The 25,328-nt window shown below is 35.3% G+C and overlaps 1 protein-coding gene across 1 annotated transcript in view; it reads right to left on the bottom strand.

The window, feature by feature from the left end:
• Positions 1-25,328, bottom strand: part of ADAMTS6 (ADAM metallopeptidase with thrombospondin type 1 motif 6) — a 296,246-nt gene that overhangs the window by 86,692 nt on the left and 184,226 nt on the right. Inside the window, exons 11-13 of the mRNA XM_042987636.1 lie at positions 20,031-20,138; positions 8,801-8,946; positions 6,653-6,716 (exon numbers count right to left, since the gene is read on the bottom strand). Of these exons, the coding sequence (XP_042843570.1) occupies positions 6,653-6,716; positions 8,801-8,946; positions 20,031-20,138 (318 nt within the window). The remainder of the gene's footprint in view (positions 1-6,652; positions 6,717-8,800; positions 8,947-20,030; positions 20,139-25,328) is intronic.

Raw genomic sequence — 25,328 nt, forward strand, 5'->3', positions numbered from 1 at the left:
TGAATTGTTTCCTAGTTCTTGACTGTCAGATTAATTTTAACTAATTGTAAATATTTCTCTAATACTGCTTACAATGTCACTATATTGATGTGCCCAGTATTCAATTATGTTAAATATGTACTAAGGTAGGAGGCTGATCTGATAAAGACAAGTATACTCTGGAATTCCTTAAAATAGGGTAGCTCACACATAACAGACACCCCCATTATAGAGGGGGAAAAAAAAGAACATTAAAACCATTGTATATTTAGAGAAAAGTACCAAGGTTAACATAAAGGATACAAACACAATAGCTCTATAATACCCCCAAAGTAACACCCATTCTATGCTTACTGGAACATACTGAGGTCTTGCTTACGTGACTCAGTATTAACTACAATCAGTTCACTCTTTAGGATTTATCATGAAATTCTCTTATAGTCTATATAATAGAAACTTTTAGAACAGTTTTTTAAAATATAGAAGTTTCTGCTCTAACATAACACACAAATTCTTGAAAAATCCTCTTTCTGCAAATTTGCATACTAAAAATAATAGGTATATGAGAAAAATAGTGTTAGAAGCAGATAAGTCAAAGACAGAAAACTAACAAAAACAATAAAGATTCTAATAAAATACTAGCACAGTTTAAAAAATGCATGGCAAATTCCTAACAAAGGAATCCTGAAGTAAACATAGGACTTTATCTTCTAGAAAGAAAAAAAAAAAGTGAAGTAAGTTAATGTGAAAGGGTTGAGGATGCTAAGTTAAAAAGAGAAGAGGCCAATGTACAAAGACCAGGCAGAAACACATAATAAGGAGTTGCATGACAGAGCATGTGGCCAAACTGAGCAAAAAGAAGAATGTGGGATGAATGGTCATCATATACAGTATAAATTGCCTGTACCATTCTGCTGTATCAATGTAGTTTGACTTTGCTGTTGTATCACTTAGTGGCAAAAACTATGCCACAAAATGACTCAATCACTTATGAGCTAATTTGTATTGCAGAGGCAAAGTTGTAACAGAACAGAGTATACCAAAACTTCATTTTTTATTTTTATTTTTTTCAAAGACTTTATTTATTAACTTATTTCTAAATGTTTATTTTTGAGACAGTGCATGTGGGGGAGGGGCAGGGAGAGAGGGGGACAGAGGATCCAAAGTGGGCTCCGTGCTGACAGCAGTGAGCCTGATACAGGGCTTGAATTTACAAACCATGAGGTCATAACCTGAGCTGAAGTTGCAGGCTCAACTTACTGAGACACCCAGCTGCCCTTCAAAGACTACTTTTAAGTAATTTCTATTCCCAATGTGGGACTGAAACTTACAACCCCGAGATCCAATCATATGCTCTACTGACTGAGCCAGCCAGGTGCCTCTCAAAACTTTAAGTCAGCATATTTTTTCTAGATTTATGTTGAAAGAATAAATTCAAAATATCTCAGCAAGCCAACTCACTGCCTAGGAAAAGGAGAAGAACTCTCAGAATGGGAAGAAAATATGGTGAAATTAATGAGTCTGGTACATAGTAAGTGCTCAATAAATGTTATCAGCAGCTACTACCACTACCACTACCACTTCTGTTGCTGCTACTTCACTAGTAAAGATGGAAACTAAAAGAGCACTGAGGCAGACATGTGTGGTGTACCCAGGATCTACACTCTCTACTTTATTGCTAACAGAATTCTAATTTTTGGTCAGGAATCTACCTCTCAGGAAAGGTGACCTTAACCTCATGTTCGGGGCAAATCTGGATTAGTCTAAACTAATTATGGCAATCCCACTGTTTTTGGCCATGACTGGTTCAAAAGTGGGCATGAGGCCTCCAAGCCAATACAACATGAAGTCCATCAGAGGGAGGGCAGGAGGAGCTTTGGGAAAAACTTTCCTTATAAGTACTAAAGAGACACAGGAGCAGTTTATCTCTTCTCTTCCTCTGGATATTGTCAGGGCAAAAGCACTTTAGGTGCTCTGATGCTCCACTTACATTTTGAATTCCCCCTTCTCAAAGAAGACCTTCAGGAATTTCCCTCACTATCTTGTCAGCTCTTTAGGGATTTTAAAGTGATCTTTTAAACAAGTCTTATTCAATAATTTTTTAAAAAGAGTTCTGTCACAATAACTTACTCTATCATTACCAAAAATGGAAATATTCTACCTTTGTTTGCAAAATGATCTAAGACTGATTTGTTTTGAGAATTTTATATATAATTTTTACAATCTTCTTTGTGACAGTTATTTTTCTATTGCATAGCTAGACTGTGTAGCTCAGTGTTGCCTAGTAGAGTTGCCATGAGCAACATATGGCTTTTCAAATATAAATTAATTCAACTTAAAAGTTCTGTTTTTCACTTACACTAGCCACATTTCAAATGCCCAATAGCTATTTTGGTGAGTAGCTACCAAGCTGCACAATGCATATATAGAATATTTCCATCACTAAAGAAAATTCTCTTGGACAGTGCTGGCTATGTGTTCTGAAAGTTTAAATTTTCACATATTAGATTATGCTTTAAAAATCCCCAGCTTAAAAACTTATGCTCAGATAGCTTTTATAACTTAGATAGCATGAAAATAAATTTCAGTGTGGTAACTGAATTGTCACATATTCTGAACTAGTAGAGTCTTAGATTTATGAAAAAAAATTATTTGTATTTCCATGATATAGACATGTTAACTGTATCATTTGCTGAAAGCTGAAACAGAAGACAAAGCTAATAATAGAAATGTCAAGCCACCAATAGCAGGTTCTACAATTTGAGCATCTCATGTTTATTTATTTTTGAGAAAGAGAGGCAGAGCATGAGTGGAGGAGGGGCAGAGAGAGAGAGGGAGACACAGAATCTGAAGCGGGCTCCAGGCTCTGAGCTGTCAGCACAGAGCCCGATGCGGGGCTTGAACCCACGATCTGCGAGATCATGACCTGAGCCGAAGCCAGATGCTTAACCGACTGAGCCACCCAGGCGCCCCCACAATTTGAGCATTTAAAGGGAAGTTTATGGGTGAAAAGCAACAAGCCTAATATGTCTGGCACAGTTTTTTCCTTTTTCTCTTACTTATCGTACATTATTCATTTTACAGTAACTATCTTATTAGAGCCAAAACATGTGCCTGCCCCTACAATCACGTAACAGAAACAGATGTGAATTGAGACATGGGTTTGGCTTTCTCACTCCTGCCTAACACAGTCTGATAGACAGTAGATATGCTTTTTTTCTACCCTGTGTAAAACCTCTGTTCTTCTGAAATTCATGCTATTCATCCAAATCACTATCTGGCTTCATCATTGTTACTAATCCATCGTGGCCATTTTCCTTCATTTATGAAAGGGTCTGGTACCTGCTTCGCAGTCTCACACTACACTCCGAGTTCTAACATCATCGTGAGTGACCTCAACATCCGCATAGAAGACTCCTCAAATTCCCTGGCTTTGAAGATCCTTGAATTCCTTCATCTCTGCCCAAGGTTAGGTAAGCAATCCCTTGGCAGAGTTGTCACCATTGAGAACAGTCTCACTTGTCATATCTGAAATTCAAATGCATTCCAGTCTCTGATCCCCACATCATCTATCTCCCTCCCCCTGTTCTTCCTACTACACTGGTTCTTTGATTTTTATAGATTTTTGAAGTTAGGTCCTTAATTTTCTCCTCTTAGCCATCTTTAGACTCCACTGCGTTTCCCACCAGTGCCCTCAAATTCTTTCTGACTTGTTTATTGCTCTGTTGTAGTCTCACCTTCTCCAATCTATTCTCATCTAGAGGATAAATCAGAGGCTAAGTCTTTGCATGGTGTCTTATTGCCTCAAGATAAAGATCATTTAACCTCTTTAACCTCCAAGCCTTGCACTTACTTTTCCTTCTGCCTAGAATGCTCTCATGGTCACTTTCTTCTTTTCTGGTCTGCTCCTATTTGCCCTTCAGACCTTTACCTTCCTCTGGGAAGAATCCCTTAAATCCTTAATTAGGCTAGTGACAGTTCTATGTGCTTTTAAAGCATTCCATAATTATTCTATCATATCATAGATATGTGATTTTCCTGCAATTAACTGATTTGCCGGGAAATTATAAGACCCTTGAGAGCACAGATTATCATCCTCAGTCTAGAACAGTCTGATATACAGAGGGCACTCAACGACTTGTTGAGTGAATGAATAAATAATGCTGGTAACTTGAAATGGTTATTGTAAATGAAGGTACAAGTAATTGCTTCAAGATGCAAATTTAACATAGAAGTAAATATGATCAATAAGCTACTTTTTGGAAGTATGTATGAGGGGTAATAGAGCAGGGTAAGGAAGATTAGGAGTCCCAGGGTTGTAAGGAGCAGGGAAGGCTACAGTTTTAAATGTGGTATTCAGGCTAGGCCTCATTGAGAAGGTGACAGTTGAATAAAAGTGAGGTAAGGGAGTCATCTATGTAGATATTTTGGGAGAAGAGTCCATAAGATAAGGAAACAAGCAATGCAAAAGTACTAAAGGCGGGAGCATGCCTGGTGTGTACAAGGAAGGTGGCTAGAGCAGAGCTATTGAGGAGGAAGGAGGAAGAGATTAGTTTAGAAAAGTAATGGAAGGCTAGATTGTATAGTCTTTGCAGGCCTTTGTAAGGACTTTGCATTTAAGTAAAATGGGGAGCCCCTGAAAAGTTTTGAGTAAAGGATATAATCTAACTCACTCAGTTTCTTATATATTGAGAACTGTAGGGAACAAAAGTAGTAATGGCAAATCCACGGAAAAAGCTCTTCAGAGAAATCCAGTGCAAAAAAGAGTGGTAGCAGTGGAGGCAGTGAGAACTAGTCAGATCTAGGATATATCATGAAGGGAAAGCCAGTGCGATTTCCTGAGGGATTGGGTATGAGCTGTGAGAGAATGGAATCAAGAATGACTCAAAAAAAAAAAAAAAAAAAAAAGAAAAGAAAAGAAAAGAAAGAAAAAAATGGCAGATGGAATTGACATCTGAGATGGGGGAGGTATAGGTATGTGGAAATGTTTTAGAGAGAGCATTTGGGCATGGTAAATATTAGATGTCTATTAAAAGTTTAATCAATGGTAAGATAGGAGTCTGGAATCCATAAAAGAAGTCTGGGCTAAAAATAGAAATTTGAGGGTCAAATGGCATATGAATGCTGTCAAAAATAATGAAACTGGATGAGATCACCAAGGTAAATATTAGTAGTGTACAAAAAAAGGCCAATGACTAGATTCTGGATACCGTAAGAGGTCAGAGAAGAGTAAGAACCAGCGAAGGAGAATGAGAAAAAACAAGCAGGAAAAGAAAAGGACAACCAAAAAGTTGTAGTGTTATGGAAGCCTAGTGACTATCAAGTAAGATGAACACTGAGAACTATTGGACTTAGCAACATGTAAGTCATCTGTGACTTGAAAAGAGCATTTTAAAAAATGTTTTATTTATTTTTGAGAGAGAGAGAGAGAAAGAGAGAGTGCCAGTGGGGGAGGGGCAGAGAGAGGAGACACAGAATTTGAAGCAGGCTCCAAACTCTGAGCTGTCTGTCAGCACAGAGCCTGATGTGGGGCTCGAACTCACAAGCTGTGAGATCATGACCTGAGCCAAAGTCGGACACTTAACTGAATGAGCCACCCAGGCACTCCAGACAAGAGCATTTTTAGTAGAATGATGGAGGCAAAAATCTGACAAGAACAATTTTAGGAAAAAATTAGAAGAGGAATTGGATATGGAAGTACATAGTTCTTTTAAGGAGTTTTGTTTCAAAAGGAAGAAAAACATGGGAAAAGAACCGGCAGATTTTTTGTTTTTGTTCTTTTAAGACAGGAGAAATAACAGCGTGTTTGTATGTTTATGGAAAATTCCAGAAGAGATGATATTGGAAAAATATCCACATATTTTGAAATAACCAAGAATTAAGATAGGAATAGAGTTGGAGAGCATGACAGTGAGGAATAGTGTGCAAAAGTCTGATGATGTGAAATTAAAAGGTGTGGCTTTCAGATAAGAGGGAGGGAGAATCATCCGAAAGGAGAAATGAAATATAAAAGCATAGTCAATCCACTTTCACTCATTCAAGAGTTAAGGATGAAAACAACTTTAAAAGGTTAAAGTTTATTGTAAGTATCTTTAGAGGACAGCCAGTTTCCATTAGAACAACAAAGTGAAGAGAAGGAAAATTGAGAGACATCGGAATGTAAGGACTTTTGCTGCTGATGGATCTTGAATTCCTAAGGGCACAGAAGTTTCAAAAGTTGGGCAGAGATAGGTAACAGAAGATGTGATATGCAGAACTTTTTGGAATTGGAGGGCAAGACATGAGGAATGATGTGGGAATCTGGGGTTTCTTACAGTGGCAAACACAAAGTAGGATCAAGGGTATAATAAGATTAATCCTGGTGGACTCAGGAAAGATAGTGGGAGCAAAGGTGTGAGTGTTGGGGGAACAAGACATTTTGGGGGGCCTATGACTCTCTCTTAGTACCTATTGGAGAAGATTGTATTTGCCCTTCATGCTGGAGTTTTCCCTAGTTCCCTGTTGATGGAATTGCTGGACCTGAGGTTGGTTCCATTCACTATTAACAACTTAAAAAATTCATGTGACCTTCATACACATGGATTTATGATCAAATAGCTTCCAGTTTTAAAAATTTCCCTGCTCTAGGGGAAATGTAAGCTAATTTTTCATAGCAAAGTTTGGTTTTACTTACATCTGTGTTACAGGAGCGATACCGTTTCCTTTCCCCAAGGCAATATTTTCCACCTCCTGAAGGTCTGAAAACACATTTTGTTTAACATGTGAATATATCTGTCTACAGAAAGAGTACATATATTGCTTGACAAAAACATATTAGCATTTATTTTAAGAAAATACAAAATTTGACATTTTATTAGTTATTAAAATAATAGTCATGCTGGTGATTGTTAACAATGATGATTATGGTTGTTGAACATAAAACTTAAGTCAGTTTGCTATGAATAGCTTTTTAAGACTCTTAATTGTCATGATTTACATTAGGAAGAAAATGCAATTAAATAAATTTATTTTCTAATTATCATAGTAAGCAGGTGCTCAGTTCAACACAGTGAGTTTAAAACTCACTTATAATGAAAAGCCATTTGAATCTTATTCAACAAAAGCCATATATAACCTGATGCTATTTGTTCACCACGTAGGAAGTGGCAAGTTTACTATTTTTTCCAAACTACAAACAAGAGCATACTAAATTAGTCTCTGGAAACAGCTGTAGTTCAAAGTAAATAATGCAGAAATGAATTTCTATCTCATTATATGAAGTTTGAAAAATTACATCTCAAAACAAGATGGCTTTGCATTATATAAATACTGCATATGACACTCACATTAAAGAAAAAGTAAGATGCCCAATATTTGATTTACATAAATTAATTTTTAAAGTATTTAACATCAGGTAAAGCCATATGCTATTATTCAGGAATGCTATTTTGAATGGCAAAGCTAACTTCTTTTATAACTATCTGAGTATATTACTTTTTATCATAGAATTTTATAGTTTTGGTTATTAATTACAGTAGCCCGCAGTTGAACTTAGGTAATTATTCTGTACTTGTTTGAGAAAAGATCAAGTATAATTATAATTTTGGCTGACTGGTAATCAATGGAATAAAGTTACATGTTAATATATTTTGAATACCAGAGAATACTGACTCTAAGAAAGAAAAAAATGGCCCCGTCTAAATCAGCTTGGGAGAAATAGGTTGATCACACAAAAACAAGGGCGTGGGGATGGTGGTAGCATGACTGATTTATGAGTGGGTGACAGTGAGCTCTGTTTAGCAGGAAGATAATAATGGAAAGAAAGCTGGAGAATGGAAACACAGAAACTAGTGTAAAAGGAAATAATTTCAAGCTGAAAAGAATAAAAAAGAAAAAAAGAGACGTTCAGAGGAGGAACCAAAGAGAGGGATCCTGAATTAAAAAGAGAAAATTAAAAATTAAAGCAACTTTTACCCCAGGAAGGAGAAAAAAGCAGAAGTGATATAACGCCATGCTGCACCAAACATTAGTTGGGAAAGGAGGCCTGCAACCTGAGCTCTAGACAAAAATGGGAGCACTTGATATGCAGCAGCTAAGGAGAAGTTTAGTTTCTGGGTGGACAGGAAAGTCCAACTGGGGGACTCTAGTCCACCTGTAATGGGCACTAGCGGGAGGGAGAGGCAATTCAGCTACCAGAGAATACTGATGGGGCTGGCCTTATGCCAGGGGACTCTGACTGGAGAAAAGGAGTGGTGGGAGAGGAGCAGTCCAACCTGCATGAAACAGTCACGGGGAGAAAAGTGGTGGCAGCTCCGGAAGATGATTAATAGGGGCATGTGAATGGAAACTATTTTAACACATGGGCAGTATTCTTTTCATTGTGATTTGTGATGCGAATCAAGGCATTTCAACCCTTGAAGTGCTCTCATTGGTCCTTTTAATACTAATGTAGCAGTAATAATTTTATGTGACATGTGAAAAGACCTTAGGTTTCCTGGGAATAATGGTAATGTAGCTAAGACCAGACCTGGATTCATCCATAATTCAGTAGTTTTCGGAGGAGGAAATCTATCTGATTATTACTAGATTAAAAGTCTGGCTATACCTGGGATAGATACACAATGCTATTCTTTTTTATTTTTAGTTACACAGTAAGGGGGGTGGGGGGAAAAAGAAAGTCTGTCTAACAAGGCTCTTCCACTTCTCTGTGCCTATTGCTTGTTCAGAAGACAAACACTTGGCTCACTAGTGAAACGTTTTTACAGATAACATGTGAAACCACAGCTTTGAATCAATTCCAACTGTGTCTTTTTGTTGGCTCCGGCTTACTTTAGCTACTTACGCTGGACTGTCACAGTGTCTTAGGGATGAGGAGACGCCTCCCCCGCAGGTTCTGCTGCACTCTCCCCATAGTGACCAGGGACCCCAGCCCCCATCTATGCTCTGGGGCCAAGTGCCAAAAGGAACACAATCTCCCTGATAACACCACTGCAAGATTTCACAGAAAACACAGAATTAGCTTTTAGGCAGATAGAGCTATCAGGTTAGAAATACATAAGGGTCCGGCAATGACCAATTACAGGCATTAGCATTCTCCAACAGATAACAGACTGAGAGTTCTTTAACTGTGTTTAGACAATGGCAAAGGTGCATGTGATTTGCAAATTATCTTTAGCTAGGCAATGATTTATACATCTCTAACATGTACCAGGAGTCTAGAAAACTTGACTTTACTTCCTTTTTCCTTATTTCTCTGCCTCCAGAATCCTAGTGTTTCTCATTAAAGAGACCTCAAAAGTATTTTTTAAGATATTTTAGTATTAAATTTTTTTTCTTTTTATTCCACTATTATTAGACTCATGGAATGATAACGCAATATGGAAAGTTCCCCAGTAAGGAATTTTTATGATGGTAATTGCTTTTACATTAAAAAAAAAAAAAGAAAGAAAGAAAAAAAGAAAGGAAAAAAAAAGGCCGGTTGAGGCTACAATAGTAAAAGAATGTGTTGTGGCATTTCATCTACATGAGTCCTGCAGACATAATAAAAGTAATGCCAAGATACTAGGGACAGGGTACAAAAAAACTCTAACATACACTGCCTAGCCATGTGTATACAGCCCTGCATGAACATGTGTACTGGAATTCTTTCAGCTTTACTCTGCACTAAACCACACATACTGCATGTAAGTAGAAAGCCAGGAATAATTTATCGAGACGTAGACATCACATAATCAGCTCATAACTCTAACATGATAAATCTTATTTGCAGAATATGGTAAAAATGAAATCTTTTTTTTTTAAGCCAAGCATGTCTAGGCTTTTATTGGTGCGTTTTTCTTAGGTATCAAATTTTGACAAACCAACCTGGTGCTGTGAATGTCATTTTTTTATATGAATGATAAAAAACATTATTAGAATAACTATCAGTAATATCAGATACACAAAAAATCAACTTTATATTAAAATATGAAGGTATTATAATATGCAATGCTTAGAAAGTAATCAGTTTATTACATTGCTTCCATATATCTGGAATTTTTTCACTTTTCACCATTCCATGGCTGCCACCTTAGATGAAATAGGCAAATTGAATAGATTCTTACCTGGTCTCTGTGGCTGTACTTTTTTTGTACCTATAATCAACCCATTCTCTAGTAAGCACTTCAAGAGAGCTCTTTTCAAAACGTTATCACATCATGTCACTTTTTGCTTAAACAATTGCACTAGTTTCCTGCCTCCCTTAACTCTGGTCAGAAGTGGCCTTTGTGACTCCTGCCTCCTTCTCCAGTCTTATTCTCTCTTGCACAGATTGGTTCAGACCACTGCAATCTTTTATTTTCCTCAATATACTAAGTTTGTTCCCTCTTTTGGGCATTTGAATCTGCTGGTCCTTCTGGGAATATTCTTCTCCTAATTACTTATGTTGCTGTCTTCTCATCATTTGGTCTCAAGGTCAAGCGTCCTTTCATCAAAGAGGTCTTTCCTTGACCACTTTTATTCTGAAGATGGGGTACCTCCCCATCCTCTTTCACCCTCCCCTCCTCCAACTCCAGACTGTAATAAAGATTACAGCCTCCTGTTTTAGCTCCCTCTTACCACTTAACACATTTTAAATTACTCTTTATTTTTCAAATTACTTCTGTAGTATTTTTCCCTTCTCATTAGTATGTAAAACCAGGAGATGAACATGTGGCTATTTATTTATTTAAAAAAATATGAGCATTGTATAATACTCATTTTAGGCAATTCATCCATCCTTTTTTTCTCTTTTTTCATCTATGCTTTGAAGGGGAAAGTTCAGCAACATATCTAAGCCCACAAATGACCAAGTTATTTGAGCAAAATATATCCTGAGAGGCAGGATAGCATGATGGTTGAGGACTGAGACCTGAATAAGAACTGAGATACTAAGTAAGTAATTTCACTTGTCTGCACCTGAGCTTTTTCATAAATAAAAAGGTAAATAATAAGAAAGCCTATATCATGGCAGATTAAATAAAGATAATGTGAAGAACCTGGTACATGGGGTGTAGAAAGTATCTGATACATGGAAAGAGTTCTGTAAATGCTAGTAACCACTGGGCAAGTTGCTTAATTTCTCTGGATCTCCATTTTCTTATCTGTAAAATGCGAACAATAACACCACCTATCTAGTAGGGCACATAAAGTGAGTAGAGTAATGGTTAATTCATATCAAACCTTCAATATGCTAAATTAGTTAATATTACTGTTAAAATGAAGTGCTCACATGTAGGAACGAGGTTTTTGCAACTTGCAGAGATCTAAATGTGGTGTGAATGGCACTCATAACCTTCCGAAATCCTAGAGAAAGCTAAGTTCCTGCCCTGATGATGATACTAAATTCTTGGAAGGCCACACAAATCTTCCACAATGCAGAAAGAAATCAATAGGCACACTTTGGAAGATTTGTTTCTCTCCACAGATGTACATTTATCTCTTCCAAAGTTGATGGCTCTGAACATTTTTTAAAAATTTGTTGAGGGGTGCCTGAGTGGCTCAGTTGGTTGACTGACTGGCTTTGGCTCAGGTCATGATCTCATGGTTCATGGGTTTGAGCCCGCGTCAGGCTCTGTACTGACAGCATGGAGCCTGGAAGCTGCTTCTATTCTGTATCTCCCTCTTTCTCTGCCTCTCCTCTGCTCATGCTCTCTCCCTCTTTTTTTCTCTCCAAAATAAATAAACATTAAAAAAATTAAAATAAATTTGCTTTATAAAAATTTGTTGAATTTTTAATATCCTTTATTTGAAAACATTATTTGAACTAAAGAGACAAAAACCAAAACAGTTGACCCATATCTCCCACCCCTGACCCCTACCTCTGGCAAACACCAAACTATTCTCTGTATCTATGAGCCTGTTTTTAAAGAAATATACATATATATTAAATATATATTGTTATATAGCAATAAATATGCTATTTAAATTTAATTAAAATTTAAATTTCAGTTCCTCAGACCCACTAGCCACATTTCTAGGGCTCCATAGTCACATATGGCTAGTGGCTACTATGTTGGACAGAGCAGATATAGAGCATTTCTATCATCATAAAATATTCCATTAGAAATGCTGAATGTCTAAAACAGTGCCTAGCATGTAGCAGTCATACAATAAAAATTTATTGAATAAATACATTAGTTAAATTATAGAATTCTTTGTCCTATTCTGGACCACATGTCCAGATCCTTACTACACGTAAGTAAGGGAACTAGAGATACTGGTGGATAAAAAAAATGTCAATTTCATCTTTCTTTCCATGATAATTGCACTCAGTCTATTTTTAGTAGTTGTAACAACATAAAGGAATCATTGAGAGAAGTGCTGGGTAATTAATTTTCATTTGTCCATAAAAAAATTAGGCAAGAGAGAGAAAAATTTGATTGGCTAGAAGGCAGAACATTCTGACCCTAAGTCTAATAAATATTAAAGTAGGACATTAAGAAAAATAGGTAGTTTTGGGCAATGGGAATTGCTACGAAGAAAAAAAAAATCATAGGTCCAAAACGGTGAACCAGAGGTAGTGGCTGATAATACAGTACCAACCCTGGGAGAAGGGCAACTAAAAATAATGTACACTTGAGAGACAGAAAATATTTCAGTTGCCAGTGTACAGCATGCTTAATTGATTTTGAAGACCAACCATTTGTATAATGATATACCAGTTGTGTTAGGCCTTCACCTATACAAAAGTCACAATTTGGACCAAATAATCTCTAGTTTTGCATTTTTGTTATTACAAGTAGCTGTGTACAATGATAATAATAATAGTAATAATAACAATAAGTATGTATGTATATATGTATGTAAGTATTTTGAGAGTGAGAAAGAGACAGCAGGGGAGAGGGGCAGAGAGAGAGAGAGAGAGAGAGAGAGAGAGAATGAATCTTAAGCAGGCTCCACACTCAGTGTGAAGCCCAATGTGGGGCTCAATCCCATGACCCTGGAATCATGACCTAAGCCAAAATAGAGAGTTGGATGGACACTCAACTGACTGAGCCACCCAGGCACCCCATGTAATAATATTTATGCCTGAATTTATTTTTCTATGAGAATAACTAGCAATGTATTATTGATTTTTCTCCCATGGAAAAATTCCAAATCTTAAAATTTACCTATTTTTCAAGTTGGAAGTTTAGCATTATTGATATCAAATAATACTCAAATTTTACTGTGCATTTATTTTATATAATCACAGAGCTACATCTAAAGCTCAGAGGGACTTTGAAATTGATGTGTAAGCACTTCAGTTTTTTCATATGAGGAAACTAGAACCTTAAGGAGGCTGACTTGCCCATGGTCACTTACGGGCAGATAAGAAATTATCTGTTCAAAAACATACAAAAATCAGTGGGAAAAAACCCAACTGTTGGTATAGGATTACATATTTGAAGTATATTATAGTATTAAAGAATATTGGACTATGTTTACTTCATAAAATACAAAAAAACTACAGATAAACACTCTCAGCTACAAGTGTACAAACCCATGTTATTTTTCAGAACTCTTTGAGCATTCTTATAAATTATAAGTTTAAATATATAAGTATTTATATATTTATATTATATATATATAATATATATATAATATAATATATATAATATATATAATATATATAATATATATTATATATATATTATATCTCTCTCCTTCAGAGGAGAGAGAAATTGTGAAGGCTACAAGAATACCGAAAGATGTAGGTTCCAAAGTATTTAATAATACTGTTATTCATATTTCCTGGATGTTCACAAAATGTAGGACATGGAAAGAAGTCACATAAAGTCTCTTGTTTTCCTTTTAAAACTTATTCTTATGGTAAAAGACAAACACAATATTCAGTTTGTTGGACGCTCATCAGTTCTCATCATTAATTAATACCTAAAGAGCCACAGATTTTCATAAGTGGCTTACTAGATCCTTTACTGCATAAATTCATGTTATTGAATTGTATCTATTCCATGGAGTTATAATAGACAATTGTATCAGAAAGTTAAATAACAAATATTAATGGCTAAAAAATGAAGAACCCAAAATAGCAATATAAGTATCAGTCATTTAGTAGTTGACAAGAGACTAGTGTCTAGCTTAATAACTAGTTAACAACTTAGTTAATTAGTTAACAAGTTAACAACTACAGTCTGTGTGCAGTCTGTGTTACAAATCTGAGTTCTTACTCTAGTAATATCTTTGGTGCAGAGCAAGTCATTTGTTTCTTCAGATTCCCTAACTATAAAATGGGGACTAATTTTTTGAAATTTCAAAATCCAATGTGGTTTGGATTAGGACAACTTTAGAAATTAGTTCTATGCAGATATGCCCTCAAAGAAATTATAAATCTACCAAAGGATTTGGTTGATTTTGATCTCTGGCAAATGGTCTTTTGAGTTATGTTTAGTTCAATATAGGACTTTTCAGTGATGTTTACTTACAGTAAAGGATCTCTTTGGAATTCTTGCTATTTCTCTGCTCCAGCAGTAGTAAATATCTTGATGTAGTATATAATTTTAGAGAAGGTGCTTATGTAACTTAATAATAAATGCTTTATGAAAACTATGGAACTTCATGTAGATCAAGTTATTTGAGCTAATTTTCCAGATTATTACATTAATATGTACTAAAATTTTAATGTGTGTAACTCATAAGTAATATAATTAGATTACACAAAATAAAGCAATTTGATGTATATATAAATCCTATAAGCACATAAAGCTGAGAATTTTGAGTGTTGTATTTTCTACTTTTCTTCTTTGTTTTTTTTTTTTTTCATCTGAAGATGCTAAACCTGTAAAGCCTCTATTTCTACAGGCATAGGATTTTACTTCATTTCTTAAACTACAGATGTTAAATATTCAGATGGAGACTAGATCTTTATTCTCAAAGGTTATATCCAATCTAGTGATTTTGAACTATTCTAAATTACCAGTTGTGTTCTTTCAGCCTAAATTTTCTAGATAAATTAGGTAAATTTGGCCTTCTTTTTGCTAATTCAGGCGTGTAAAACCAGATTCGGAAAGGTGATGGAGTGAAACTATCACATTTCAAGAATAAAATATCATATTGCTCATTTTTGTTTTTTACATTCCTTCTAAATAAAATGAATATGTTATTAAAATTATCTAGAAAGACAATCATTCCAGTGAGGCTTTAAAGGTTTTATTAAGAAACACTTAACCATCCTTAAATAACATTTTCTGATATTAGACCACTAAATTTCATGATCTACATCAGGGAATTATGTTCAAACAAGATATACTACAAATCAAACAATCTAAATGAGAATTTGTCAGAATTCAACGAAGGAAAATTTCAAGATGGGTATATACAGTATTTAAAAATATATATACATATATATTTTTTAATAAGAACCACTTTAGAATGTGATTATGGTAGATCTTGTACCATAGCCAACACTTTGGTCCAGCCAGCATCTGGAATGACAGACCCCTAAGGAAATCCTAAGATTCTGAAGGAAGTGATATTGGTGACTCAATATGGAACATTCTTCCCAAGTCAGAAAAGTTGAGAATTGGAGCATAGCACTATTAAAACCCTTATCTTTCCACTGTGCAGGTGTGGGAATGTAAAAGCTTTTTTTCAGCCCAAATTCTAAAGCAGAACTTGTCATCCCATACTATTTAAATTTCTAGAGCAATTGAAAGGACTATTCTTTTTTCACTTCCTATGTTTATAGTTTGGGACCCAGTCAAAACATATTATATTCTACTCTAAGTGAATTAAGATCTAGTGCTACAAATGTCCTATTACATATCTAGTGCTTTAAAGGGGCATATAATAATCTTATTCTAATCCAGCCCTCTGTTTCTCATGCAAAGATAACAGGAATCATTGTCATGTATTCATAAGCCTAAATGCTGGGATATATCTCTAATTGGTCTTTTAGAATCAATAAATGAATCTTTTGGCTATAAGCCAAGTTTTTGAAACCTTTTTGGTCACCATCAGAGTTTGCAAAGATTGAGTTTTGATTTTCCTAATATCCTGTTCAGTAACAATGCCAACTCTACTATCAAAGTTTTTAGAGTCTAAATCTTTATTATTTTATCATGCATGGCATTCCTCCGATTCCTGTCCAAAGGGCTATTGTTGATGCCATGCCTAAGGAAATTTCTTTTGCCTGAAAGTTATATTGATTGATTTGTAGGAGTGTGACCCATGGACACACAGTACCAGGGCACCGTCTGGGCTCATCAGATTTCCTCCTTTGGTTAATGCTACTGTCCCTGAGTACATCCATTCAGACCATATGGTTCTTATTCAATACTTGAATGGCTTATTCAGGCAAACATCCAATGGCTGTAATAGCGATGTCAGACCCCCCAGGACTCACGCAAAGATCAGTTTTTAATTTTTTGGCCATATTTCTTACTCCATCTGCTAAATGTGCATGGAACAGTTCCCATACTTACATGGAACATTTGTGGAACTGCGCCCCCGGGCAGGGATCCCATATCTTTTGCAGCCAGAATTTGACGAGATCATTGTGGATCCAGTACTGTGGATATGTCTATGCTATCACTTGAGCAGTATTTTTCCCCTCCCCCAAACTTTTTTTTTTCTTTTAAGAAAAAAAGGATTTATTCAAAAAACTATGAGCAGCTTTGGTTTTATCCTGCTGGCTAGACAGGATGTAGGTTTTTTTCTTGTTCCTTCTGAAGAGAGTAGTTTTAAAATTCAGAGTTGAGATCAGAGGTCAGTCATGGGTATTCCATTCATATTTCTCAGACACTCAAACTCATGCTTATACTCTCTGATGCTCATTAGTGCCAGTTAAGACAGTGTGGTGAAGAATTTTCTGCCCACCATCATCTAAGGTTGGAAAATGATGAAATGAAGGATGATGCTCTAGAAATATACACTAGCACCTTTCCTCTGAAGAAGCCCACTAAAAGCTTACTGAGATATTATCTTATTCCATCCTCACAAGATCTCTACGAAATGTGGAAATAGATTTCTCTCATTTTAAAGTGGTGACTGGGGCGCCCGGTTGGCTCAGTCAGTTAAGCGTCCAACTTCAGCTCAGGCCATGATATGATGATTCATGAGCTTAACCCCGTGTCATGCTCTGTGCACTGACCACATGGACCCTGATTGGGATTCTCTCGTTCCCCCTCTCCCTGCCCCTCCTCTGCTCACACTCTGTCTCTCTAAAAATAATAAATAAATAAATAAATAAATAAATAAATAAATAAATAAAGTGGAGTTTCATTATTTTACCAGTTATAACACAATTGTATATTCTTATCTCAGTGTTCTGCCCACAGTTCTTTCTTATTGTAATTCCTGAGATAACATATTGTTACAGGTAGATAAGTGAAAAATCCACTTAGTATTAAAGGGTAAAATATATTCTTACCACTGATCTCAAGCTCAGTGACTCAGTTTATTCCTGTGACAATGAAAAAAATTTTTTTCTCTGCAAAATTCCCCATCTGAAGGTAAACTAAAATCGGAGGCAGTCTAGAGGGACAAAATTTTCAATTTTCGAATCAGAAAGACCTCGGCCAGGGGTGCCTGACTGGCTTAGTCAGAGGAGCATGTGACTCTTGGTCATGAGTTTCAACCAACATTGGGTGTAGAGATTACTTAAATAAATAAAACTTAAAAAAAAAAAAAGAAAGAAAGAAAGAAAGAAAGAAAGAAAGAAAGAAAGAAAGAAAAAAGACCTGGTATGGAGGCTCAGCTTTGCTATTAAATTGCTGTGTAATCTTAGGCTCTCATGTCTGAACTTTCCTCATCTGTAAATGGAGTTAAAACAGTACCCACCTCATAGGATTTTTTGCCAATATTAAACAGAACAAATAAGTATCTGGCACAGTGTAAATACTTTAAAAATATTCATTACTATCATCATTACCATCATTATTGGTAATGCCAACTATATGTTAATGCCACATAAAGTTGACCAGACTGATTGAAATTTCCACTTTAACTGTTCACTAGCTTTTTACATGGTTGTTCTGGGTCAAATTTCTGATTTCTGGTTTAATTTCCAAATAGATACAGGCTTTAGAGAAAAACAATTGCATTTGGCAACAGTAAACACGCTTCCCCTTTATGGAAAAAACAATAACTGAAATCAACAGTAAAAATTCATAAATAAATAACTGGCAAGTACAGTTAGCAAAAAAATAAATAAATAAAACATATAAACAATGTCTCAGTTCCCTTTTCTAGTTCTTTGTATTTTTTTCACTTAATTAAACATGTAGGTTGATCTAGTTCTTTGAAAGCCTCTTCATAAATTCACTGTTAATGATTGAGATAGTTTGAGGGTCTTCTCATAGCGCTCTGTGCTTTTTCTTTCTATGAGTCTGCATATGTATTTGTTCTTTTTATTCATTCATTTAAGATTTGTTAGGGCCATTCTAAAGCTATTGATCTTCCATGTCTCTGAAAGAATGGCTAATGTTTGTTTTGCAGATTCATTTTAGATGGTGAAATCCAACATATTGACTATGAAACTATGATGTTGTGAATATGAATGATCTCTTGGTACACAGACTTTGCTACACTTACAAAGTTCTTAAACAGTTTTTCATGGAGCCCAAGGCATTCTGTTGAGGCATGTCATGAGGTATGCAAGGGGTTCTTTTAACAAGAATATTTCTTCATAAATTCACTGTTAATGATTGAGATAGTTTAAATATGTGTCTACCATATAAAATACAGTGGGATTGAGCTGTGTGTTCTCAGATAGCCACTATTCATGGTTTCCTTACTTGAAGTGATTATATAATTCATCGAATGCTTGTAGCAGGACTCTGAGATGTTTAAAAGAATGAATTCTTTATGCTTGGGATTAAAAAATAAAGTAAAATAAAAAGAGCCATCAGGCTTAGTGATGTGGCCCATGGACTACATCACAAGATTAATAATTAATCAATGGCAATAAAGAGAGAGATTCTCACTGTAAATTCCCCCCCCTTACTATTTTGCATTTCTTCTAAGTCCAGACTCATGTAAATTGCTACTTGTCATTGACAAGAGCTGCTGACTCCAAAATAAACCTAGACTGCTGTTTCAAGAATGCAGTTCTTACTATTTTCTATTACTTCAGTGAAAAAAAAAGAAAGAATTTTTGGTAGTGTGTGAAGGTCCCTATATTTTTATTGGCTACTTACAAAGTCTCAAAAAAAGATCCTTAATCCTTTAAAAATGACCCTATCAATTCATACATTTAGCACAATTTACCAACATTTCCAAACTCAGCATGGAAAAGCCATCAACATGGCACTAGGTCACGGGTCCTGAATGAAGCCGTCAGCAAGGATTAATAAAACTGTGACAGCTGCCCAACAGCTTTCATTCTTTTTATTTAAACATCAGATGGCAAACTGAAATTCAGTGTAATCTTTGTTGAAAGTACCCCAACATGGAAGAATTCAGAACTGAGAACAGAAGACAGTCGTGGTTATTGTAAATTCAGTATGTAGCAATAAATTCTAGAATTCACATATATAGCAACTCCTAAACAATTTCAGAAATAGTATAAACTATTCTTATCTGTTTGAACAATTCTTAGTAGTGATATTTTTTGAAAACTAGATGATGAAATTAAAATTATTTAGCTACAATTTCTATGCTCAGAAAAAATGCTTAATTATTCCTGTAATACCAGCCCTTTCTCTCATATTGTAATTTAAAATCAACTCTAGTTTGACTCTAGTTATAAAATCTACTTCTGGATCACATAATATTCCTGGGAATTATTTATCAGAAAGAAACCTAGACTTATATGACTAAAGAGACTGTATTATATGACTATAAGATTGTTGTTGGATATTCTGTACAAATATATATGTATACACACAGAAAAGTGTAACTGAGCCAGAAAATAAACAAGCACGGTAATTTGCTGAACACTGTAAGTGTGCAGATACCAGTATGTGTCAATTAACTCCTTAGGCTAGGTATTTACTATTTTCTCAAATACATGTTAAATTAGTATGCATAATTTCCTAGTGGTTCAATACGAACACCAGAAATTGATCAGTTTAGTCTATTTGTCAAAGAGCTAATAAATCATTTCAGCTTACCCCCTTTTCAATATTCCCAGTTTGACAGAGTGTTCCTTCAGCTGCAGGAATACTGTTGGTGACACAGCGGTTGCTTTTGCTGAGACACCACAGCTCTCTACACACTTCCTGGGAAAGAAGGCAAAAGCAAGTTGATCAGAAGTAGAAACTAAAATCATGTTTGCTTCTTCCACAAAATATACCTATGTACACTCAGCATTACTTTAAAAAGACATCCCAGGTGTTTTTCTGCTGTTGAAGCATAAGGGATGAAGATTTTGAAGGCGGTTCTTATGGAAGATGTTACCCATTTTGCGAGTCATTTAAACATTTTTCTTTATAATCTTATTTTAGTGGACATGCAGAGTTTTCAGTAATAAACTGGGGTGTTTGGATGGCTCAGTTGGTAGAGCATGTGACTCTTGATCTCAGGGTTGCAGGTTTGAGCCCCACGTTTGGTGTAGATACTGCTTAAAGAGAAAATCTTTTTTAAAAATTCTTAAAAAAAAAAAAGGGAATTTCACTACTATAGAAGAGTAGGGAGAAGGGATGAAAATGTAGAAAGGATATATGTTTATTACTCTCAAAAATATACACTAGCAAAATTTACCAATTATTAATAAAGTGTTACCAGGTAGATGCCTTCCTTGACCTACCAAAGAATTCAAATAAAGACTATTTTATTTTATTTTTTTTAATGTTTATTTATTTTGAGTGAGAAAGAGCAGGGGCGGGGGACAGAGAGAGAGGGTGGGAGAGAATCCCAAGTAGGTTCTGCCCTGTCAACACAGAGCCTGACGTGGGGATCAATCTCACCAACCCCAAGATCATGACTTGAGCAGAAATCAAGAGTTGGACGCTTAACAGACTAAGCCACCCAGGCACCCCAAATAAAGACCATTTTAAAAAGAAAAAAAGAGACCCTGGGCATGGGCAGGGTGTAGTTTCTAATCTAGCAATATTATTTGCAGCTCATCAGTGTAGCCCACCTGCACGAAAGGGAAATGTTGTTTTGAACAAATGCTGCTATTTATGTGTTATTTTCATAAGTGACGTATTTCAGATGTTGTTCAGAGCTGTCTTGTCTTCTTTATTATGATTTCTTATTCTACCTTAGCATGGGAGAATTACAAAACTTATTCTAATATTGGCAATATATATAAAATACTTAATTTTGTTCATACTGTAGTGATCTGTCAATGTTTGTTTTATTTTATTTATTATGTTTATTTATTTTTGAGAGAAGGAGAGAGAGCGTGAGCAAGGGAGAGGCAGAGAGAGAGGGAGACGGGATTCAAAGCAGGCTCTGTGTTGACAGCATAGAGCCTGACGTGCGGCTCAAACTCATGAGACATGAGATCATGACCTGAGCTGAAGTCGGATGCTTAACAAAGACTGAGCCACCCAGGCATCCCAATCTGTCAAATCTTACTTAAAGTAACCTGTCCAACATATATCTGGGTGAACTGTTTTAACTAACAGGAAAAACAAAAACAAAAACCCTACTTTGAAGAAAGTGTTCATAATTTTCAGTTTCTTTTTATGTATCATTAAAGTTAGCACCATTACTGATATTACAAGTGTTTAGGGACACCTGGGTGGCTCAGTTGGTTAAGCACCTGACTCTTGATTTCGGCTCAGTTATAATCTCAAGGTTGATGAGATTGAGACCCGCCTTGGGCTCTGTGATGACAGCTCGGAGCCTGCTTGGGGGTTCTCTCTCATCTGCCCCTCCCCTGCTCACATTCATGCTCTCCACAAATAAATAAAATAAGCATTTAAAATAAAACATGATTGAGTTAAACTAGGACTATTTAGTATAATATATATATATATATATGTAATAAAAATATATTAATCTGGAGTGCAAAGATAAATTTATGTGTAACATTCCCTTTAATGCTATTACTCCCCAACTGCTCTTTTAACTCTCAAACATAAAACTTATGTCACATAAACACAATTCAGAGATAAAGCAGTAACATATTTAATTCTCTGGTTCACCATTCCTACAAGGAGAAATGCCCCAGAGCATATAGCATATTGAAGGGACCTCTTTGGGCTCCTTTTTGCAGTGCTCCTTCCCACCAGGCACAAAAGGAGACATACAATTTCTATTAGACTTTTAAAATGCTTTTGAATAAATCTAATCTATACCTACTTTACTTACTTTATTTATCTACTTAAATGTCTACTTTATTTATCTACTTAAATTTTACTTTATTTATCTACTTTAAACTCTATTTGGAGAACTACTGAACTAGAAGAGAGTTGAAACATTAAAAAAAAGAAAAACAGCAGGTACTGTGGATCATTATATAAAGATAATTTTCCTGTTCTTACAATTCAATGTATTACAAATTCTACTTTCTTTCAAACCTTCAGTTCCTATTTAATGAGAAAGTCATTTATACTATTTTGGTATTCCTTTTCTATAGAAGACAGTTTCCTAATATATGTTCTTAATTATATTATTTTAGTTTAATATTAGAAAAGCAGTAGAACTAACATTTTAGAGTTTTAAAATACTGTCCCATGCATCAAAAATAACCATATTCAAAGAAAAATGTGTTCACAAAAACAGAGAAGCATTGCTAGAAAAATGTATTAAGATTACAAAAAGGGACACCTGGGTGGCTCAGTCAGTGAAGTATCTGACTTCAGCTCAGGTCATGATCTCATAGTGAGTTCAAGCCACTGCTGTCAGCACAGAGCCCGTTTCAGATGCTCCATCCTCCTTCTCTCTGCCCCTACGCTGCTCGCACACACTCTCTCTCAAAATAAATAAAAACATTAAAAAAAAAAAGATTACAAAAAATTATCCATAATCCTGGACTATACATACTTCTGAACCTTTATGATTTTTATTATGTCTAAATCTTACTTAAGACAAAAGTAAAAGAAGCCTAAGTTTAGATAGAACTGTGAAATGAAAAACCTATCATTGAAAAGGACCATGTTCATAGCATCTATTAGGAAAACATACTATGCAGTCAACTTACAGAAACTCTATTTTCCAAAAGTGCCTTGAAAATCTCTACCTAAAATGGCAAGTGCTCAAGATACTATTTCCAAAACTTTAATCTCAAGGATTCACAGTACAGCCCTTTGACAGAGCCTTATTCTATAGAGAATGACACGTTTTGAAAGGTAGATTCCCACTGCTAACAGGATTATATTACCTAGTGGGCTCATGGGGATTCAAATTTTGCTAGGGCATTAACTTCTCACAAATTACTGTTTAAAGTATGCAAGTGTAAATCTATGCATAGGAAATACTTACAAGATGTTAAATTACTCTCAGAAAAGGCTCTGAAGAGTTTTCAGACAAATCTCTTATCCAGAATGTCAACTTGGGTAATAAAGATTGTGGTATCTCCATTAAGACTTCCCAAGATAAAAAAAAATACTCGAAAGACAAAAACTAAGAAAATTTTATTTCATACCAAGATAGCAAGAGGCACACTTCATGAAAGAATATAGGAACACATTCGAATGTTCAGAAATACCCTTCTTTAAACCGCTGGATCCTAGAACATGAATGCATATATTTATTGCATTGGTATATGCATATGTATATCAGTTGCCATGTAAGTACCCCAAAGTAGGTCCCAAGCTTGTTCACTAATAAGTTAAATGTATTCTGAAATTTTTTGGCTCTTGGGGAATTTATATAGCAGCCATCATAGTAGGGGTTGCCCGGCTGGCTCAGTCAGTGGATCATGTGACTCTTGATCTCAGGGTCAGGAGTTCAAGCCCCACATTGGGTGTAGAGACTGCTTAAATAAATTTTTTTTTTTTTAAAAACACAAAGAACCATCATAGTAGATGGATTAATATCCATAAATAAAATATATAAGATAGAGTACAGTTTTGAGAGAGATTGATGATTTTTTTGACTACCCACCAGCTTAGCTCTAGAAGAACATAGTTCTCTTTCACATCCTCATAATCCTTTATAGGAGAAGATAAGATTTATTAAGATTACTCTCATGATTTCTATGAACTAATAAGCCATTTCCTGTGTGTTAGGATGGTTCCCTTCTCTAACCCTAAAATTTATTTTGGGAGACTCTCTAGGAAAAATGTGGGTTTTGTGCTTGCCCTTGAGTTCATGGAAGGTGAGAGAAGTTATCAACAGTGTTCATTAAGGGAATCTCTGTTACATAACACTGAAAATTGGAAATGGACTCTCTAATTTCATGGACTCAACTTGTAACCAATGAGGAGGTTTGCCTGGTAAGACAAAATGACATTATTTCCCATTCATTCAAGAATATTATTAGAACATCTACCAAGCATCCACCTGGCATTCACCAGGCATTATGTTAGTGTTATGAAAAAATAACACTATCACAGAATTTACAGGAACCAGAGAGAAGGTAGGGTATAATCAGACAGTAGCTCAAATGTTATAGACTGGTACTGCTCTTTAGAGTTTTTGATATTCTGTGACGAAATTAGAAGAATGACGTCAATGTGGTAAGATTTTTCATGAAACTAATTTTTTTATTTTAATGGCCTCTTCTAATTTATTAGTTTTATTCCTTTTACTTTTTATGTGCTACAATAGACTGTAGGGTTCCTGAAGGCAGGGTGTGGGTGCTAATGGCAGTCTTTGCAAAATGTTGGCAAAATTAAAAATTGGCATCCCTGTGTTGATTTGCTAATTTTCAGGGAGAAATTTTCTTTGCCTACAAAAACCTAAAAGCTTGTGAACCACTCATTGCCCAAAACTTGATAATCAATATTTTTTCAACATATCAATGTATTTATTAATCAGTTGTCTCTTATGTCTTACCACTATCTTCTGAATTCAATTTCTTTCCTCTTGACATGCATCCTTTAAGAGTTAACTTAGCAAGGAACACTTGTTCCTAATGGTCTCAAAATACATTTATTTAGCCTTCAATTTTAAAATGATATTTTAATTGTATATAGAATTTTAGGCTAACATTTATTTTATCTCAGCATTTGAAGGTGTTAAGTTCATTGTCACCTGTACACTATGGAGGCTGATGAAAAATCATTTCTCAGTCTTAATCACTGTTTTTTTGTGATGAACTCTAGTTGCTTTCAAGAGTTTGTCTTTGCTGTAGTGCAGTTTCACCACTGTTATCTAGGTGTTCTTTTATTTATCTACTTGGGGTTCATGCTTTAAATTCATATGTTTCTTTAATTCTGAAAAATTACTAGTTATTATCTTTTTTTAATATACACTTCACCATTCCTTCTTCTGGAACTTCTATTCAACTTACATTGGATATTGTCATTCTAACCGCCATGTCTCTTAAATTCTTTTCATATTTATCATATATT

The sequence above is a fragment of the Panthera tigris genome, chromosome A1 (genome assembly GCF_018350195.1).
Source record: "Panthera tigris isolate Pti1 chromosome A1, P.tigris_Pti1_mat1.1, whole genome shotgun sequence".
Lineage (NCBI taxonomy): Eukaryota > Metazoa > Chordata > Mammalia > Carnivora > Felidae > Panthera > Panthera tigris.